At 35.2% G+C, this 17,966-nt stretch overlaps 1 protein-coding gene across 1 annotated transcript in view; it reads left to right on the forward strand.

Moving 5' to 3' along the window:
• The window catches only part of LOC110104812 (nicotinate phosphoribosyltransferase 2), a 53,604-nt gene that overhangs the window by 28,122 nt on the left and 7,516 nt on the right, over positions 1-17,966 (forward strand). Inside the window, exons 3-7 of the mRNA XM_028693145.1 lie at positions 1,536-1,655; positions 1,824-1,958; positions 2,045-2,106; positions 3,085-3,160; positions 14,398-14,499. Coding sequence (XP_028548978.1) covers positions 1,536-1,655; positions 1,824-1,958; positions 2,045-2,106; positions 3,085-3,160; positions 14,398-14,499 — 495 coding nt within the window. The remainder of the gene's footprint in view (positions 1-1,535; positions 1,656-1,823; positions 1,959-2,044; positions 2,107-3,084; positions 3,161-14,397; positions 14,500-17,966) is intronic.

Consider the following 17,966-nt stretch of genomic DNA (forward strand, 5'->3'; position numbering starts at 1 on the left):
TAGAGGTATTAGATTTGACTTGTGTTAAGAAAGGTAGGGGTAGACCTAAAAAGACTTGGTTAGAAAATATTAGGAATGACCTTTCTTTATTAGATTTAAACGAGAATTTGGCTTTTAATAGGACACAATGGAGAAAAAGGATTCATGTAGCCGACCCCACGTAGTGGGATAAAGGCTTGATGTTGTTGTTGTTGTATATCTCTTGCCAGTGGACATGACACATGTCCTCTAATAAGTGATTTTGCTGCCAAATGACACTACTAGTAAATGGTTATGACCGGGTGATTTTGCTGCCAATTGGCACCATTATATTATGGTCATGGTCAGAGCCCATATATTTCCCAACGGTGCTAAATTATTGAGTAATGAATCAATAGGATATAACTGATAGGGCAAAAACCCTCTGCTAGCTGAGGTGACTTCAAATTTGTCCACTTTAACAAATATCCATCACAGATCTACAAGGTACCCTTCGATGAAGTAACCCATGACTGCTGACAAAGAACTTTCTTTCAAGTTGGGTTGACTACTTTCTCTGATAAGTAGACCAGGGATCATCATGACCCGGTATGATGGAACCATAGGATCTTGATCGGATTCATCATTATTAGTGCGAGGAGGTAAATTTCCAATTTTAAATATTAAATTTTTAAATACCAAATCATGCTGCTACTATACACTGGCTACTACGTATTTGTTTGACTATAGGAGCTTGCGCCTATAGGAAACCTGAATTGAGATTATGAAGTCCTTGCAAAATGAGGGCGAAATCTCTGGGTAATGCCTTATTCACAATCCAGTCTGCCTTTTGAAAAATTTCCTAGGAACATACTCTTTAAAACTCTATTAGACGATCAAAAAGAAAGAAAGGGGCTGCGGAGAGGCCAGGGCGTGAATTTTCGGAGCCCACTAGGAAAATCATGATACTGTGGAAAAGAAAGGCTAAATGATATCCTAAACAAAAATCAAAAGAGTTGCTTAATATGTTTTTCAAACTGCAATTTAAACATGCAAAAGGTCTCACATTTTTCTTTTCCACATATGTTTTTCAAACTGCAATGCAAACAGGCAAAGGTCTGCAAGAAGGGAATTAAATTTATAAATTAAAGCATTGAGAACAAAGTAATTGTGGGGAAATCATGATGCTGTGGAAAAGAAAGGCTAAATGATATCCGAAAAGAAAACCAAAAGAGTCTTGATACGTCGATCAAGTTTTCCTTCTCCTTCTGCAAATTGAGGATGAAAAATTATAGATCCTTTCGATGATTTCTATCTTTAGATGCTATCCTTGCTTCATGTATTTCAACCAGCTAAATATTAAATCTTGTAGTGGTTCATGATTGAAATTCTAGGTATATTTTATTCTTCTGTGAATAACAAAACAAATATACGTTCTACTTTCCTTTTTCAGTCTGGTAGAGTTACTAGAAAATATAATTTATCCATTAATTTGTATCTACTTTTGATGATCACATATTTATATTTACCATGATTGCAATGTTGACCGTATGCAATTTCATCATTTGTTTTTTTAGGATGGATTCTTTGAGTTTCTCAGACAAATTGATTGTTCAGATGTTGAAGTTTATGCCATTCCTGAAGGTTCTGTTGTCTTTCCTAAGGTGCCACTAATGAGAGTTGAAGGACCTGTTGCAGTGAGTATCATTAGATAACATACTTTTGGAATGTCATCCGTTAATGGTTTTGATTGTTCTACTTATTTCCGTGTTGAATTTGACGTTGACTTAGTTAACTCCTTATAAATTTCGAGTTTCACGTTTTGATAGCAGTTCAGAGAGAATAATATGCTATATTTTCTGTAGGTCGTACAACTGCTTGAAACTCCATTTGTAAATCTTGTCAATTTTGCCTCATTGGTTGCTACCAATGCAGCTAGGCATCGTCTTGTTGCAGGAAATTCTAAAACTCTGCTTGAATTTGGTTTAAGGCGTGCACAGGTGCTGCTAAATTTCTTTGTCCTTGTCTTTATTACTGTGTATTTGCTGTCATTTCTAGAATACATTGACATATTTCTTTTATTTAGGGTCCTGATGGTGGAGTGAGTGCCTCTAAATATTGTTATATTGGTGGTTTTGATGCAACAAGGTATTTTGTCACCACCATCTTATAGAATTTTTCCTTAAATTTAAGAGGCTTTATTCTTAGAGGCAGGATACGAAATGAGCATATACGTGAAAAGGTTGGAATAGCTCTAGTGGCAGATAAGAATAGGGAGAGTCGCCTTAGATGGTTTGGTCACATAAAATGGAGGTCTTCCGATGACTTGGTTAGGAGAGTAGATGTATTAGATTTGACTTATATTAAAAAAGATAGAAGTAGACCTATAAAGATTTGGTTAGAAAAAATTAGAAATAACCTTTCTTTATTAGATTTAAATGAGAATTGGACTCTTAACAGACCATAATGGAGAACATATTCATGTAGCCGACCCCACATTGTGGGATAAAGGCTTGATGATGCTGTAAGGTATTTTGCCACGATAGTAACCCACAAATTTTATGGTTGCAATTTTTTATTATTTTTTAAAGTTATGGCCTTATGGGTATATTGATTTTTATATAGTCCGTGTTAAGAAAAAAATAACGTAATGCCGTCGTCTATGTTTTGTTGTTGCAGCATTATTGACAAGGTAAAAGGAATATTTAACTTGTGTTAAGGTCTATTCTTATAGAAATGTATTTTCTATTATGTCATTATCATTTTTTTGTAGTACAAAAATAGCACTATGAAGTTGAATGCGTTGCAATAGAGTGTTGCAAATTCTTGAATATATGGGAACCTAGCACTGCATGCAATATGAGTTCAGTTTGTCTACCAGATTCGAGTCTACTACCTCCATTATTAGTATCAATAAGCTTAATACCACATTGTTGGTTTAATTGATTCTATTTGATTTTAAACCTCTATTGTGTTCCAAAAGAGGGAAAAATGCTTTGTTAGTATCTTTATACAATCAATATGTGGTCATGCACTCCCACTGAATATCTCGAGTATTTTTGCCTTTTTTAATCGTTGATTTTAGTGCATATGAAAACTCTTCTTTTCATTTTCATTTATCAACAGCAATGTTGCAGCCGGAAAATTGTTTGGCATACCACTTCGTGGGACACATTCACATGCATTTGTTAGTTCGTTCACGGTGCGTAATTTCCATTGTTATATGTTGAAGTATTGTTATCCTTTTTGTTTTGCCATAAAAATTTTTATTTCTCAATTTTTTGCTTGTTTTAAAATTTTCCTGATAGAATATTAAATATACACTTTGTTTAGGCTTTTCTACTACCCTACTGTTTTATATACTTTTATGATAATTAATTAGTGATTTTCTTTCTGGGTGCAAAACTTCAAGCAGATTTAAATGCTTTGTCTATATTTCGATAATATAGTTCTGTGCTGTTTATGGAGAAAAACCCTTCAGTGTTAAAAGTTTTTAGCCGAGGGGAGAAGGGGGAGGGTGGTTGTTTAGGGAAGTTCAGTTCACGGGGATTTGAAAATCTCTTTTTAGGGTGGAAAAAAAAAAGTTCATGGGGATTTTATGCAAAGAACTGATTCATTGTTGTAGGTGTTTGAAATCCCTGCGATTGAGGGGACTGGGAAGGGAATTTTCAATATAATAATAATGCTGATTGATGAGAACATCAAATTCTTAAGTTACATGTTTTGAGGAGATTGCAGGGATTGAAATAATTTGGTTTGCTTCCATAACAAAACATTCTTATCTGGAGCTGCTTTACCTACACTAGGGAAGCCAGACTGCCCAAGGAAGGTTGAGGTAACATGCACGGAGATGTTCTTGTTATACTATTATGGTTTTCTCAATATTGCAAGTTCTAATGACCCAAACGACTTGAAGAAATTTAGAAGAATGTAATTTGAACAGAGAAGGATGAAAGGTCTCTATGGATTGGTGAAGAGTAACTTTTCCTTGCTGCTTGACCTGCACTTTACTTAGCCAACTGAGGGGTGATATCGATACCAAATAAAAAAGAAGAAGAAGGCATTAGGAAGGAAATTGGGAGGAGGAAAGTGATCCTTGTTTTGGACATCTTTTATTTTCATTTTGTCTATTTTTCTCTTTTATTGTGTACCTTTCTTATATTTTCGAGAGGAATTGAATTGTGGTTGGAGAATACATCTTTTATTTTCATTTTGTCTATTTTTCTCTTTTATTGTGTTCGTTTCTTACATTTTCGAGAGGAATTGAATTGTGGTAGGAGAATTAGAGGGAAATCCAAAACTAATATAGAAGTTTATGAATTAAATTAGTTAAAGCATCATAATAAAAGCCAGGTTCAAACTTTGATGAGATTACCTAGTGAATAATTTCTTAATTATTATTCTTATTAAAAGAAAACGGTACTATCTATGATGCACTGACACTTTTCCTCAAAGAGGCGTGTAGTGTCTGACACTCCTCCGACACGTGTCGGACACGCCAAAAACGTGTCTGATTAAAAGAATATTAAATACAAATTGGACATGCGTATCTTAAATATTTTATGAATTTTTAAAAATATAATTTCTTGTAATTAAATTTTTTTCTTTATTTAAAATATAAAAATTAAATTTTTTATTTCCTATCTACAGTACCAAATCAATCGTCCGCACTTAATACCCCATTCATAGAATATTCTTATTTTCATTTCTCTTTGGGACTGAAGGTATTTTCATCTCCCCTCTCGATGACTGATAAACAGCATCGAAGCCCGACTCTCAACATCCTAATATTAATCATTTTAAGGACAAATTCTAGTTAAATGACTTATTATTTCTAAATTATTTTTAAAATTATACTTATTTAATTTTCTACGCTATTTTTAAAATATAAAAACTATAATAAATCCAACCCGTGTCCATGTCCTATATTTTTAATAATTAACGTGCCCTGTGTCCGTGTCCGTGTTGTATCTGTGTCGCTGTGTTTGTGTTTGTGCATCATATGGTACTATATATATACTAAAAAGTGTTTAATAAAAGAAATAACTAACTAGCTTAATTCTTTACTAAAATTTAGAAAATAGAATTATAAGAGAATAATTCTTTCTTAAAAATTAGATAATAAAATCATAGGAGAAGATCACATTTGATCTCTCCTTTTATTCCTAAAAATACTTTCCTAAAATAAATTTCTTAACTTTGACTTTCAAATATTCAACACTCCCCCTCAAGTTGAAGAATATATATCATATAATTCAAGCATGAACATTAAGTCTTCCAAGTTAGTTCTAGGTAGAGCTTTGGTGAAGATATTCGCAGTTTGTTGCTTGGTAGGGATATATTTCAATTTAACAATCTCATTAATCACCTTATTTGTGATGAAGTATCTATCAATTTCAACGTGCTTAGTCCTGTCATGATGCATGAGATTCTTATCTATGCTGATAGCTGCTTGATTATTACATATCATCATAATAGAAGATGAACTCATTTGTTCTAGTTTACTAAGAACCCTTTTTATCCAAATCCTTTTACAAATTCCTTATGCAATGCTTTGTACTCAACTTTTGCACTACTTCTAACAACCATTGATTGCTTCTTACTCCTCTAGGTAACAAGATTACCCCAAACAAAGCAGTACCCTGAAGTTGACCGTCTGTCAATAATTTCCTTTGCAATATGCATATGAATACACTTTTGTATCACGATTCTTTGTCTTTGCCGAAGAATAGGCCTTTCCTTGTTGAATCATCTTCAAGTATCCCAGATTCATGTAGATTGCTTCCATGTGTTCACGAAGAATATGTCTTTCTCTTGTGTCATCTTTAAGTATTTAAGAATCCTGTGGACTGATTCTGTGTTGATCTGTAGGATTGTGCATAAATTGACTTACAACATTTATTGCAAACCAATATCTGGTTGAGTGTGTAAAAGATAGATTAGACATCCAGTAAGTCTTTGATATCTCCTACTATTGTTGACGTATATTTTCGTGTTGACCTAACCCCGATTCGAGCTCGATTGGGCTTGATCATGCTCGATCAACTCAATCAAGCACCGTTGAACACAAATTGACCCAAATCGAGTTTTAATTTAAAAAATTAAAATCAATTTTATCAAATTAAAATCAAATCGATCCAAATCGAACTCAATATCGCCTCGTCGAGGCTCGTCGAACTAATTTCGATATAATTCGGTGCCAATTCAAGTCCAATTTCACTAAATTGGCTTGCTTGAACACAATTTGACCCGAGTCGACTCAAATCAGTTCTGGTCAAGTCCAATTCGGGTTCAATTTCAGCCTTAATTAATCAATTTGAGCTCATTTGACTTCCCAAGTGTTGCCATTATTTTATGTTGACCTAATCCCGATCGAGTCGATTCGAACTCGACTGGTCTCGATTGCACTCGATCAATTCGATTGAATGCCGTCGAAGCAAAATTGGCCCAAATTAAACATCAATTTAATTATTTTAAATTAAATTAAAATCAAATCAATCCAAATTGAACCCAATCGAGCCTTGTCGAGCCAAATTCGACGCAATTCGACACCGATTCAAGTTTAATTTCACAAAATTAACTTGATCGGACCCTCCGTCACTCATCGGGAGAACCACAGAATTCGCCATTTGCTGTACTGCCTCCTTAGACGCTGTTAAGCGTAACCTTCTGTTCCTATTTCTCCGGACCCTTCTCCCAAGGCCGGAGGTGGAAGAAGACGCTACATCAAGACCAACTGACTGAACAGGAGGGACAGGAACTACTATAGAGGGGAGTGCCAGGATCTGCCCAATTGTCTCATGGTGAGAAAGCCAGGAAAAAACAGAAACCCGACGAGTGGAAGAATGTAAAGGAAGCTCAACCTGGGCGCCCTCTTCCTTGAAGAGGAAGGAGGGGAAACCCGAGCGCGAGCATCCTCTTATGGGGCAGCAGGAAGAGGAAATATCGGCTGCCGGTGCTGAGGGATCGAAGCCATCTGAACGACAGGTATTATATGCGTTGGCTACCTGATCACTGGTCTAGGAAACTGAACAGGAAATGGTGCAGGTACTGGTTGCCTAGCCACGGAGTGCACTGGTTGTGCACGGACTGGAACAAGATGAACATGGGCCCGGACGGAACACTGAGTAGCTGGGCACCCAAAGGGGCGCATGGATGCGTAGCCTCTCCTCTGTGGGGAGCAAAGGCGGCAGCAGCGGAGGGTGTCGACCCGCCAAGAGTGACGTATGCTGAGTTAGTAAATAAACCAAAAGTGATTCCCCCACGCGTAAAAAGGCTCGGCAGTAGGGACTCCGGAAGTGTCGCCCGCAAATCCATGCCGAAAGAGAAAGTAACAAAAGGACCGGAGTAAGCCATAGAAATGTCTGCTGAAATTGAACCAATTAGCACAAGATAAAACAACGAGAAGGAATGAGGGAAGAGTAGGTGGAATAGCCTAAAAGGCTAAGAAAGAAGAACTTAACTAAGGTGCACCAAATCCAGAGTTGATGTAGGCAAAGGAGGGTTTTAGAAATGAAAATTTGTGGAATGTAAAAACTTGCGGGTTTCTTCTTGGAAAAGCTTGCGAGCTTGTTCCATTTCTCTTCCCTTTCTTATACGATTTCGTCTCGGACTTCTTATCTAATTCTTCTTTTCGCAAGTGTCCACCTCATTTGCATCCTGAATTGATGCAAATGGAATTTTGCAAAAACTAAAAGAATTCCTTTCTTACAACATAGATTAACAAAGACACTAAGATTGCAAATTAAAGAGACATGACTTCAACTACAAATGACAAACATAAGCCATAAAAGATATATATATTTTAGAGAAGAATGATACATGTGGAGTGAAAACTGTGGATAAAGAAGAAGGGATTAGAAGATCGAGATGAATTTTAAGAGAAGGGGAAAGAAGACCATACCTCGCAAGCTTTTCCAAGAAGAAACCCACTGGTTTTTTGCTCCAAAAATCCTCACATATCATCCTCTTTTTAAGCTTCAAATCATCCCCAATTCATAGGTGAAAAGAGGTAGCCAAACAACCACAATTTCCTCCAGCCAAACTAACCCAAAAAGGGGAGCCAAAAGACTAACAGGCGCTGCCAGGAACAACATCCGAAGGGACCACACGGGGGAGAGGAAAAGGCAACCATGGGGAACAACAAAAGCCAGCCACAGGATAGGAACTAGCCACGGGACAGGAGCCAGTGGAGGAATCGAAAGGCTAGCAAAGAGGGGAGGGCAAGGGGGCATGAACCTAGATATGTATTAATTAAGTAATAATGAGCTGATTTTAGTAGAGGATATAGCAGCTCATCAAAGGGGACAGCCCAAACCGAACTAACCAAAATCAAATCAACCCAAAACGAAACAAGGAACATCTATTACCCCCTTTTGCCTACATTAAGAGTACACACAAGAAGAGAATAATATAGAATCTAAAGATAGATAGAAACCTGTCGCACCGTGGTCACCAGAAATCTATAGGTCTCCGAAAAGATTCTGCTCAGCTGGGAACAGAATGCAAAGAGTACAATTGTACTGTCCCATAGGACAAAACAGTCATAGGCCTTTACACTATGCAAGCAGGCCAATCGAAGAGCAGATGGAGTCATACATTCGATTAGCCATGGAGGATAGCGGTTGTAACTTATACATCTTGATGGATAATAACATGTTCCCCCATCCAATACATTAACTCGAATTGGATTTATTTGATGTGGATTCATTTTCCCATAGGCGCAAGCCCTCATGGTTAATTACATTTTAGGCATCGACCTAAGAAAACTCTTGATTAAGGATGCTATATTATTCTCTCCATGGATTTGGCGCATAGAGAATTTCTAGGCTCCTAATCCAAAAGAAGATTGGCTCAACTGGCTATTTCAGCATACGTGGATCATATAAGCATTCAGCCGATCAAAATAAGAGAAATTAGAAGATAAGTCATTTCAGACCACATGCGAGAGGGAAAGATTGAAGCGACACCATCAAAGTGATGCAGATGAGTAGGATTTATAGCCTCAAAAGAATGGAGGGCTTATCCATCAATAAGTTATGGAACGATATACTAATACCGCCAGCTATTGATCCTAAATCTACAAAAGACATACTATAAACTCAGTACAGACGTCCACGACGTAATTAATGCAAGACATCGCGAGTTAACTTATAACTTAAACCCCACTAGGGATTTAAGTGGCCCCAACCTGGATTTACCACCTTACTTGGAAATGGGTACCAGCTAAACTCCACATAGCGTATCAAATCCATGATATCTCGTCTTATGCAAATGCAAGAGTGGTGGGAGGCACAGAAAAGGAAATGGGCATTTGGCCTGACCATTAATGGTACTATGTTTTATGCAAGGTGTACTTTCCCTCTATATTATAAAAATAAAATCTATATATTTGGACTCAAGGCTATGCATGATATAGGTATTAAGTGAACAGGGCATATTCATTATCATTTTAAAAGGTGACCCTTAAAGGTCTCATGCATTAATTTTGAGAAATTGATTGATTTTAAACCATATATTTATTTTTATCTTGCTTAAACAAATTTTAGCTTTATAGAAAATTTATCTTAAAGAGTCTAACATAAAAACTCCGTCCGCACCACCCTAAAACAAAATAGAGTAAGAAACCTAAGAAAAAGCATGTAGTTCTAATGCGCAAACAAAGTAAATACATCATCACATCAAAAATATCAATCAAAGTGTCCAAAATCCGTGGCAAGCATCACTTTATACAACTCAAAATGCTAAAAAATAGGGGTGGCCGGGCCCCACCGACAACAACTCGGATTCTATCCCTATGAAATGACGCAAATCTTAAAAATGAGGCAATTTTTTTGTCTTCATCTTGTTATCCTTTCATTGAGTTTCTTATTTCAAGCTCATCGTGGTACGTCATCTGATAGAATATCCAAATGAAAGGAAACTCCCTGTAACAGATTTTATTTTCGCTTTGGATCCCTAATATCTCAAAAATATCTCATTTATAAGTTTTCACAACCTTTTGAACCAAAATATATTTTTAAAAGAAGAAAATTAAATTAAACCCCTACAAAAATATATATTAGCACAATTTATAATCATAACAACAAAAGTGTGTGCAAAAAGTGTACCTAACTATCCCAAATTAGGTGAGAAGTTTAAGTTTCAAGATCAACTGATCAAGTTCTTATTATTTAATTTATTATCCCTCAAATTCCTTTTTAAAGTATTTAGTCATTTATAGTGAATTAATTAACACTTAGTTTTAGGATTAAAATCGTAATTATTAAATTATTAAGAGCCTAAAGGCTTAGGCCATAACTTATACTAAGGTTATAAAGAATTGAGGGGCAAATGACTCATTCTCAATCCAACCCCTAATCAAGGCCGAAATGATTGTAAGGTGGCAAGGGTCGGTTAGTCATTCCCTTGGTAGTAATCTAAGATTCGAAGAATGGCTAATAGGTGACACCACTAAGATAAGCCTATTGCCCACCATAAAAAGAAAATCCTATGCTCCATATATCTTAGGTAAATTCAATTTTTAAAGGACTGACATGAGAATAAAAAGATTCCCTACCTATAGATATGCATATGTTCTAGCTGACCTATGGTTTAACAGCTGGGTATTCAAGGAAATTGACTCAGATTCCTATGGGTGGCTTTAAATTTTTAAAGTGAGTTATTTTATGTAGATTTTCATATTCTTTCCCCTTAACTTATGAGGTACGTGGCGTTGTCGCAGTGGGCTCGCGGAACCAGACATCCTTAGGACATTTAGACCCGTAGCTCAAGATAGTCCAGCCTATTTACCTCATGTATATTAAAGGGATGCTTACAAAGATTTACATAAATTCAATATGGGTTAGAACACTAAGGTATGACTCGAAGTTCATTTGCTTCTTTAATAAGTTTATTTATTTATTTAAAGCTAATGCATTTTTTTTTAGTTCAAATTTAAGTTTTAATATCTTAGTGTTTTATTGAACATTAAAGAGTTGGTTGATAGGTTTTTAATAACTTTTAATTTAGTTTCACCTTGATTAATGTATATTATTATTTGTGATTATATCATGAGTTGATCGGAGGTGTATTTTATATGTTTTAGGATTTCACTTGATTAGTTAATGTTTATTAAAGTTATATGTTGGTTAAGGGAGTTTTAGGGGTTTTAAGTTAATTGAAGAAATTTTTAAAATTGTTAGATTGATTAAAGGGTTTTAGGAGTTGTATAAATTTACATGAATTCAATTAGAGATTTAAAAATCTATTACACTTTTTTTAATCATTTTTTTTAAATTCTTAGAATTTTAAGTTTAATATAAATTTCTCATATTTTTATAATTCTTATAATTTTAAGATTCATTTTTCAATTTATTAAAAAGTTTTAGATACATGTTTTTTAAGACATATGATGTCCTAATTTAAAATCATGAAGCTAAATGGTATATTTTTATTAAATAGAGATAATATAGAATATCCATTATTGATAATAGTGGAGTTGTTCAGCTCTTCTAGGTAGTATAGTCCAACTCTCTTATTTTCAAGTCCAATCTTCTTTCTCAATCCTTGTTCGTGAAATAAGCAACAAGTAGGGTTAAATAGGAATTGACAATTATGATTATTGATAAATTTTTGTATGGAGATTAGGTTTATAGATGATTGAGGTACGCGAATCACATTTTTAAGAGCAAGGGAGATAATGGTATATCTCATTGGCTTGTTACACTAGTAAGAGAACCATCTGCAGTGATGATTTTTTTATTACTCGGGCAAGGGGTGTAGTTGATGAAGTGGATAGGGGAGTGTATCATGTGATATGTGGCTCCTGAGTCAATTATTCATAAATCTTTCAAATGATTTCTAGAGGCACGTAATCCAATGGATATAAGAAATTTACCTGAAAGTGCAATAGAAGATGCTCGTGGTTTTTCAAGGGATGCCAAGAGTTGTTTTAGCTTATCAATATCTTTTTTGTTGAGCTCTCTGAAATTGGACTACGTTTCTTGGTTGGGCAGACTTGTAGTGTTAGCTTGTGATGTCCCCTTTTGTTACTTCTTTGATTTCACTCAGTACTTGTGAGCTTTTCATGTAACTCCCAGCATGTCTCCTTTATGTGTCTTGATTTCTCGCAATAGTTGCACTAAAGGCAATCTTTGTCTTTAGGCTATTAGGAATCCTTACCTCTTTCCTTCCATGATGGCTCTTTGGTTGTCACCATTGTTGAACTTTTAACAATCTTTGGTTCCATCATTACCCCTCACTGGCTTTTCTCAGCGTGATTGAAAGAAATGGTCCCATTTAATGAAGGTATCTCCTTTTTGCCAAGAATCTGAACTCTAACATGATCAAACTCCACATTTAATCCTGCAAGATAGTCATACACTCTATCTTACTCAATAAAAATTTTCAGGATAGCTGCATCTTATAGACATTTGATCTTTATGTATTTGTAATGATCATGTTCTTGCCACAAGCTTTGTAGGTGAGTAGCATATTCCATCACAGTCTTACTTCCTTGTTTTGTGCTTCCCACGTTGACTTTAATTTCAAAGATTTGGGTAGCATCCCAAACTTTTGAGAAGGATTGTCTGGCGGCATCCCATATATCTTTTTCAGTAGATAAGAACATGAAAGTTATCCTAATTTCTTGAGTCATGGAATTCCACAACTATGACATAATCATGGAGTCTGCTTCATCCCATGCTCAAATATTAGGATCTACCTCTTGTGGTCCTACCCCAAGGAGATGATTCATCTTTCCTTTCCTTTTCAAGTGGTCTTCACAAATTGAATCCGCTTTAAGTAATTCTTCCTATTTAAGCGATACGAAGCTTGCATATTTTGGGGTTCTCCTCTTCCTTAGTGCACCATGGAGTACTCCATTTGATCAAATCTTTGGGAGGAATTAGCTTCAGACATTGCAGTGGAAAATACTAGCAATGAAGGCTATATTGATCAAAGCAGCAAGGTGCAGGACAACAATGAAGGTTGCATTAGGAGTAGTAGAAACAATAAGGGAAGACTGAGAATATAGGCATGACAAATTATGTTCAGTGAATGAAGATGACAACAATGGTAACAATCTTTTGTATTTGACTTGGATCCAACACATACACAAGAGAAGAAATATCCTGTTCCCTTGGTCAGTTTGCTCCCATACACGCAGGAAGGAGCTGCCCAATCAAGTTTAGCCCATATCATGTTCGGAGAGTTCTTTGGCTGCTTGGTTTCGCTCCCAGATGTATGTACCCGAACGTCAATCATACTCTTCCTTGCTTGGATTAATTCTAGACACGAACGAACGGAGGTGTTTGTCTCCCTTTCTCACATGGTCGTAGGAGTCCTGCTCACACCGATTCCTCCAAACCGTATGCATAGGAGCTCCTGGCCACACGCCTCTGTTGCTCGATCTTTATTACGATGAAGAAGGAACCCCCGCTTGCTCCTCTTCGCTCGATATCTCGCTCTTTCGATTCATATATCCCAAGAATCAGCGACGCCAAGGCCCCATCCCCTCTATATGCGAGAAGAACCCTCAAAATTCTAGCAACGACAATGAAGGCTGCTTGATCTCTAACTCTAATACCATGTTAAATTTAGAGAATTTAAGATGGAAAAAGCATAAATTTATTGCACAAAACTATTATTTATAGATATATACAAGATATTTTAGTAAAAAAAAAAAAAGTTACAGAATCATGCATAATTGCCCTAATATAATCCTAACTAAATCAGCCTCCCAAATATGAAAGGTGATCGGCGTGATCCAGGAGAGCCTCCCATGGATCTCTATATTGGTCGTGGGATCAAGTGACAAGGGACGGCTGAGATTTAACAATATATTATATACTTTCTCTTTATGCTTTAGACTGTATCATATATATAAAAGTAGTTAATTTGGCCATCGAAAACTCGAAAGCTAAGTGGCAAAAACCCTTTGGCCTCCAAATGGGCCTTCCATTGTTGCCCTAATTATATATATATCGTCGAAAAAGCTCCGCTTAAGAAAGTACGTTTCTCTTTACTATGGAGGTAAACATTTCTATCCCCTTTAGCAAAAGCAGTGGACCTGCTCATTTCCTATGTATCTTAATGAGGAAAATGTAAAAAAAAAAAAAAAAGAAACATGAAGTGGATGATGGGCGTGTGCATATTTTCTTAACTATTTAGGAATTATGATTAAACATAGGCGTATGTGTTTTCTTCCTGTTTTGAGTTCGGGTCACTTTGCACAAAGAAATCTATAAGAACTTATTTCAATATTATGTTGCTTTTTGAACTAAAATATTTCATTGTTTATGAAAAATAATATTTGTTAGTTATAATTGGTGAGCATTACCCTTTTTATTGTTTGTATTGCTTACAAATATCCTGTTTCTTAGATACTGCATGATTTCCATTATTTTAGGCGCTTGACTTGTTATGATTGACAAAATGCCCGTTTTTTGGTCTAAATAGAGCCTGAATGAAATTGTCAGCAGGGCACTCCAATGCCGTGATGGTACAAGTACTTGCAAGGATTTTGTTAATCTTGTGCAGACTTGGTTGAACAAACTTCAGGTGAGTATGTGTTGGGGTGTACTCTCTTCTCAGGTTAATTTATTTTTCCTCTTGCAATTTTATGTTATATCCTTTAGTATTCTGTTCCACATTTTCCACTGTTGCCTTTTTGTAATTTAAAACTGATTACATCTTATTTTCTTTATTACAACCTTTCTCATTTCTGGCTTAGCCTCGGGCAAGTTGGGACATAACTATGTTAGAAATGATAAAGGTATGGACACAGAAAATAGTATTAAGTTAAAGCTTTTGTTGAGGTCCTGTAATACTAACTCTTTAAAGAGCGTTAAAATGATTGATAATATCATTAGGGAAATCAAGTGGGGAGATTAACAATCATAGATCAATGAATGACCTCATCTTAGGAAGCAGCATCTAACGAGACTCTTGTTGTTGTCATGGTTTTTTTTCAGAATGGTTATACAATATTCAGTTTAAGCTTCATGTTCATGATCCTTATACCAATGGAAATAAGTCATTATATGCAGAATCTTAGCTAAAAATACTGCCGATCCTAGAGGGTTCATAAATGGAGACATCAGCAACTAAAGGTTATAATACTCAAGCAACTGCATATTTTTATGGCATTTGAATCACACACTACATGCACTCTTAATTGAGTGGTTAGGTTCTTCTGGTTCTCTCTCCCTTGGCCTTATTATTTGTCAAAACAAGCTCATATGTTTTTCTTAAAAGCATTGATATTATTATCTCAAAAAAATATTATTATTCCTTGTTGGCTGTATCAATAAATTATATATTTCATGATAAAATCAACATCATCAATCCTTTTCCCAACTACTCGAGGTCAGCTTTGATGAATCCTCATTCTTCCATCATTTATTTTGAAAGTAATATTTTAAATTTATTTTTGTTCAAATTATTTTGTACAGCTTTGGTCATGTGATAACCCTTGTTCCTTATCCTTCACTAGGTATTGGTGTTGGCTCAAGAAAAATGGCACAAATGCATGAATCCCTCTTTACAGTTATAGAATTTCATTTCCCTTAAGTCAGATTGAAATTAACTAGATTTCCTCTGAGGGTAGTGTCGATAGAAATCTGTTGGCTCAAGAAAAATAGCATGAATACATAAATCCAGCTTTGCAACTGTAGGATTCCACTTCCCTTAATTCAGATTGAAATTAATCAGATTTTTCCTGAGGGTAGTGTCAGGGTTTAATTAGATATGGAGTCCTTACTTCCCATAAGCGCAAGCACTCATAGTTAATTACCTCTCTTCACACGTAAGAGAGAACTCTCGATTAAGGATGAATAAATTTTAGGTAAGTTAGTTTCAATTGTGGAGAAAATGAAGGTAGATCCGATCAAGATCCCATGGTTCCATTGTCCCGGTATACCGTAGATTTCAATCTACCAACATTAATAATAATTGAACGTAGATGTCCCGGGAATCTGATTAACAGCCATTGGTTGCTTCCTCTCAGGGATCCCGAGTAGACTAAAGTGATTAGATGTGGGTTTAATTTTATTGGGTGTTTTGGGGTTTATATATATTAGAATACTCATAAATTGATTTAGTTTGGGATTTATGACTTGGTTTTGAAGTAACCCAAGAGTTTTGATTAGAGCGGGTCTTATGGCTTCTTTAGAAAGTAGCTCAGGTATTTAGATTTAGGTTTGGACTTACGACTTTCGTAGAAAGTAGCCCAAGTATTTAGATTTAGATTGGGACTTACGGCTTTACTTAGAAGTGGCCCGCTGGTGGGTCTTACAACCTAACCCTTTAGGCTATGATGCCTGAGTGAGGGGTCTTAGGTTGTGTTATTAGCTAAATAGTTTCCTCAGAAGTCGGACTTATGGCTTATATTAAAAATGGTCGGTGTTTTCATTAGGGGTTAAGGGTCAGGTCAATTTACCTAAAACTTTTCCCTAAGGTCAAGCTTACGGCTTTCCTTTGAAAGTTCTCGGATAGTGGGTCTTACAACCAAGTTCTTATAAACAAGGTTGCCCATAGATATTGTTTGGATTTGATTGCATGTTTGTTGAGTTGACACTAGTTATTTGACACTTAATGTTTTGCTATAGTGCTTTGCTACACCAGTGTTTTTACTATAGTACTTTTCTTTTTACTATTTGGTGGCTTCTTTTCAGTACCAGTGTACTAATAGCATTTTACCAATATCATTTTTTGTTTTAGCATGTATTTGAATATTGAATTATTCTAATGTTTAATGTATTTCACTCTTTTATTTGCGGGGAGCTCGGACAGGAGAGTTGGAGCCTTGTTGCAGAGAGCTTGCTGAGTGTTTTATTCTATTGGAGAGTTTCAGTTTGTGTTGTGAGGAATTTTGTACAAGAGTTTGGTTGTCATCTGTACATGTTGTTGTTAAGAGTTTCAGAGCTATTATTTTATGAGTTGTTTGAGAGTTGTTCTGTTGAGTTGTTGTTTGGAGAGTAGTGTTATATAGAGTTATGTGTTATGGAGAGTTTAAGAGCTTTTGTTTTATGAGTTGGAAAACAATTAATTGTGAGTTGCATTGAGAATTGTCTTCACTTGAGTTTGAGTTCATTTCAATTTGAGTTGAGTTGTAAGTTTGAGTTATTGAGTTTGTTTGAGTTTGAGTTGATTAGTGGAATTTTCCCTCTCATCTTTTATTGTATTTATTTTATAATTGCTCAAATTAGTCATTAAATTCTAATGCTCTCTGATTTTAATTGATAGCTCTTGAATGTAAACTATTATCAAATTTTTGTAAATTTGCTCTTGAATTTTAAAATTCTCGGATTTAAAATTTTCATTTAAAAATGCTTTCGGATGTAAAATTAACCAATTAATTTTAATTAATTAAATAATTTTGAATAATCAATTAATTAGATAATTTGTTGCAAGTCTTGCTATTTCATTAGCCTGAAGGAAGAGAGATAATGTTTTGATAGTCAGAGACATCTAATATTTCAAGAGGAATAACATTTGATATGCCACAATAATTCACATTCTTCTATTCAATGTTATTTGTGTTAAAATCTCTTAAAGAGAGATCTCATTTAGAGACATTCAAAACAATCTCTTTTAGAGACATTCGAGGCTCTTCAAGATAGTGTTTGGAATGAAATGATATCATCTAAGAAGCTCTCATTTATGTGGGATGACATTTAGCTTATTTGAATCGTTACTAAAAGTCTGTTATAAAAAATTTCGATAAGAACAAAGGGGCGAGCATATTCTTCCATTTTCTTTTATCTTACTTCTCATCATTCCCTCAAATGTCATCCCACATGAATGAGAGCTTCTTGGATGTTATCATTTCATTCCAAAGACTATTTTGAAGAGGCTAGAATGTCTCTAAATGATATCGTTTTGAATATCTCAAAATGAGATCTCTTTTTAAGAGATTCTAACACAAATAACATTGAGTAGAAGATTGAATTATTGTAGCATATCAAATGTCATTCCTCTTGAAATGTAGAAGTCTCTGACTATCAAAACATCGTCTCTCTTCCTTC

The sequence above is a fragment of the Dendrobium catenatum genome, unplaced genomic scaffold (genome assembly GCF_001605985.2).
Source record: "Dendrobium catenatum unplaced genomic scaffold, ASM160598v2 fragScaff_scaffold_231, whole genome shotgun sequence".
Taxonomy (NCBI): Eukaryota; Viridiplantae; Streptophyta; class Magnoliopsida; order Asparagales; family Orchidaceae; genus Dendrobium; species Dendrobium catenatum.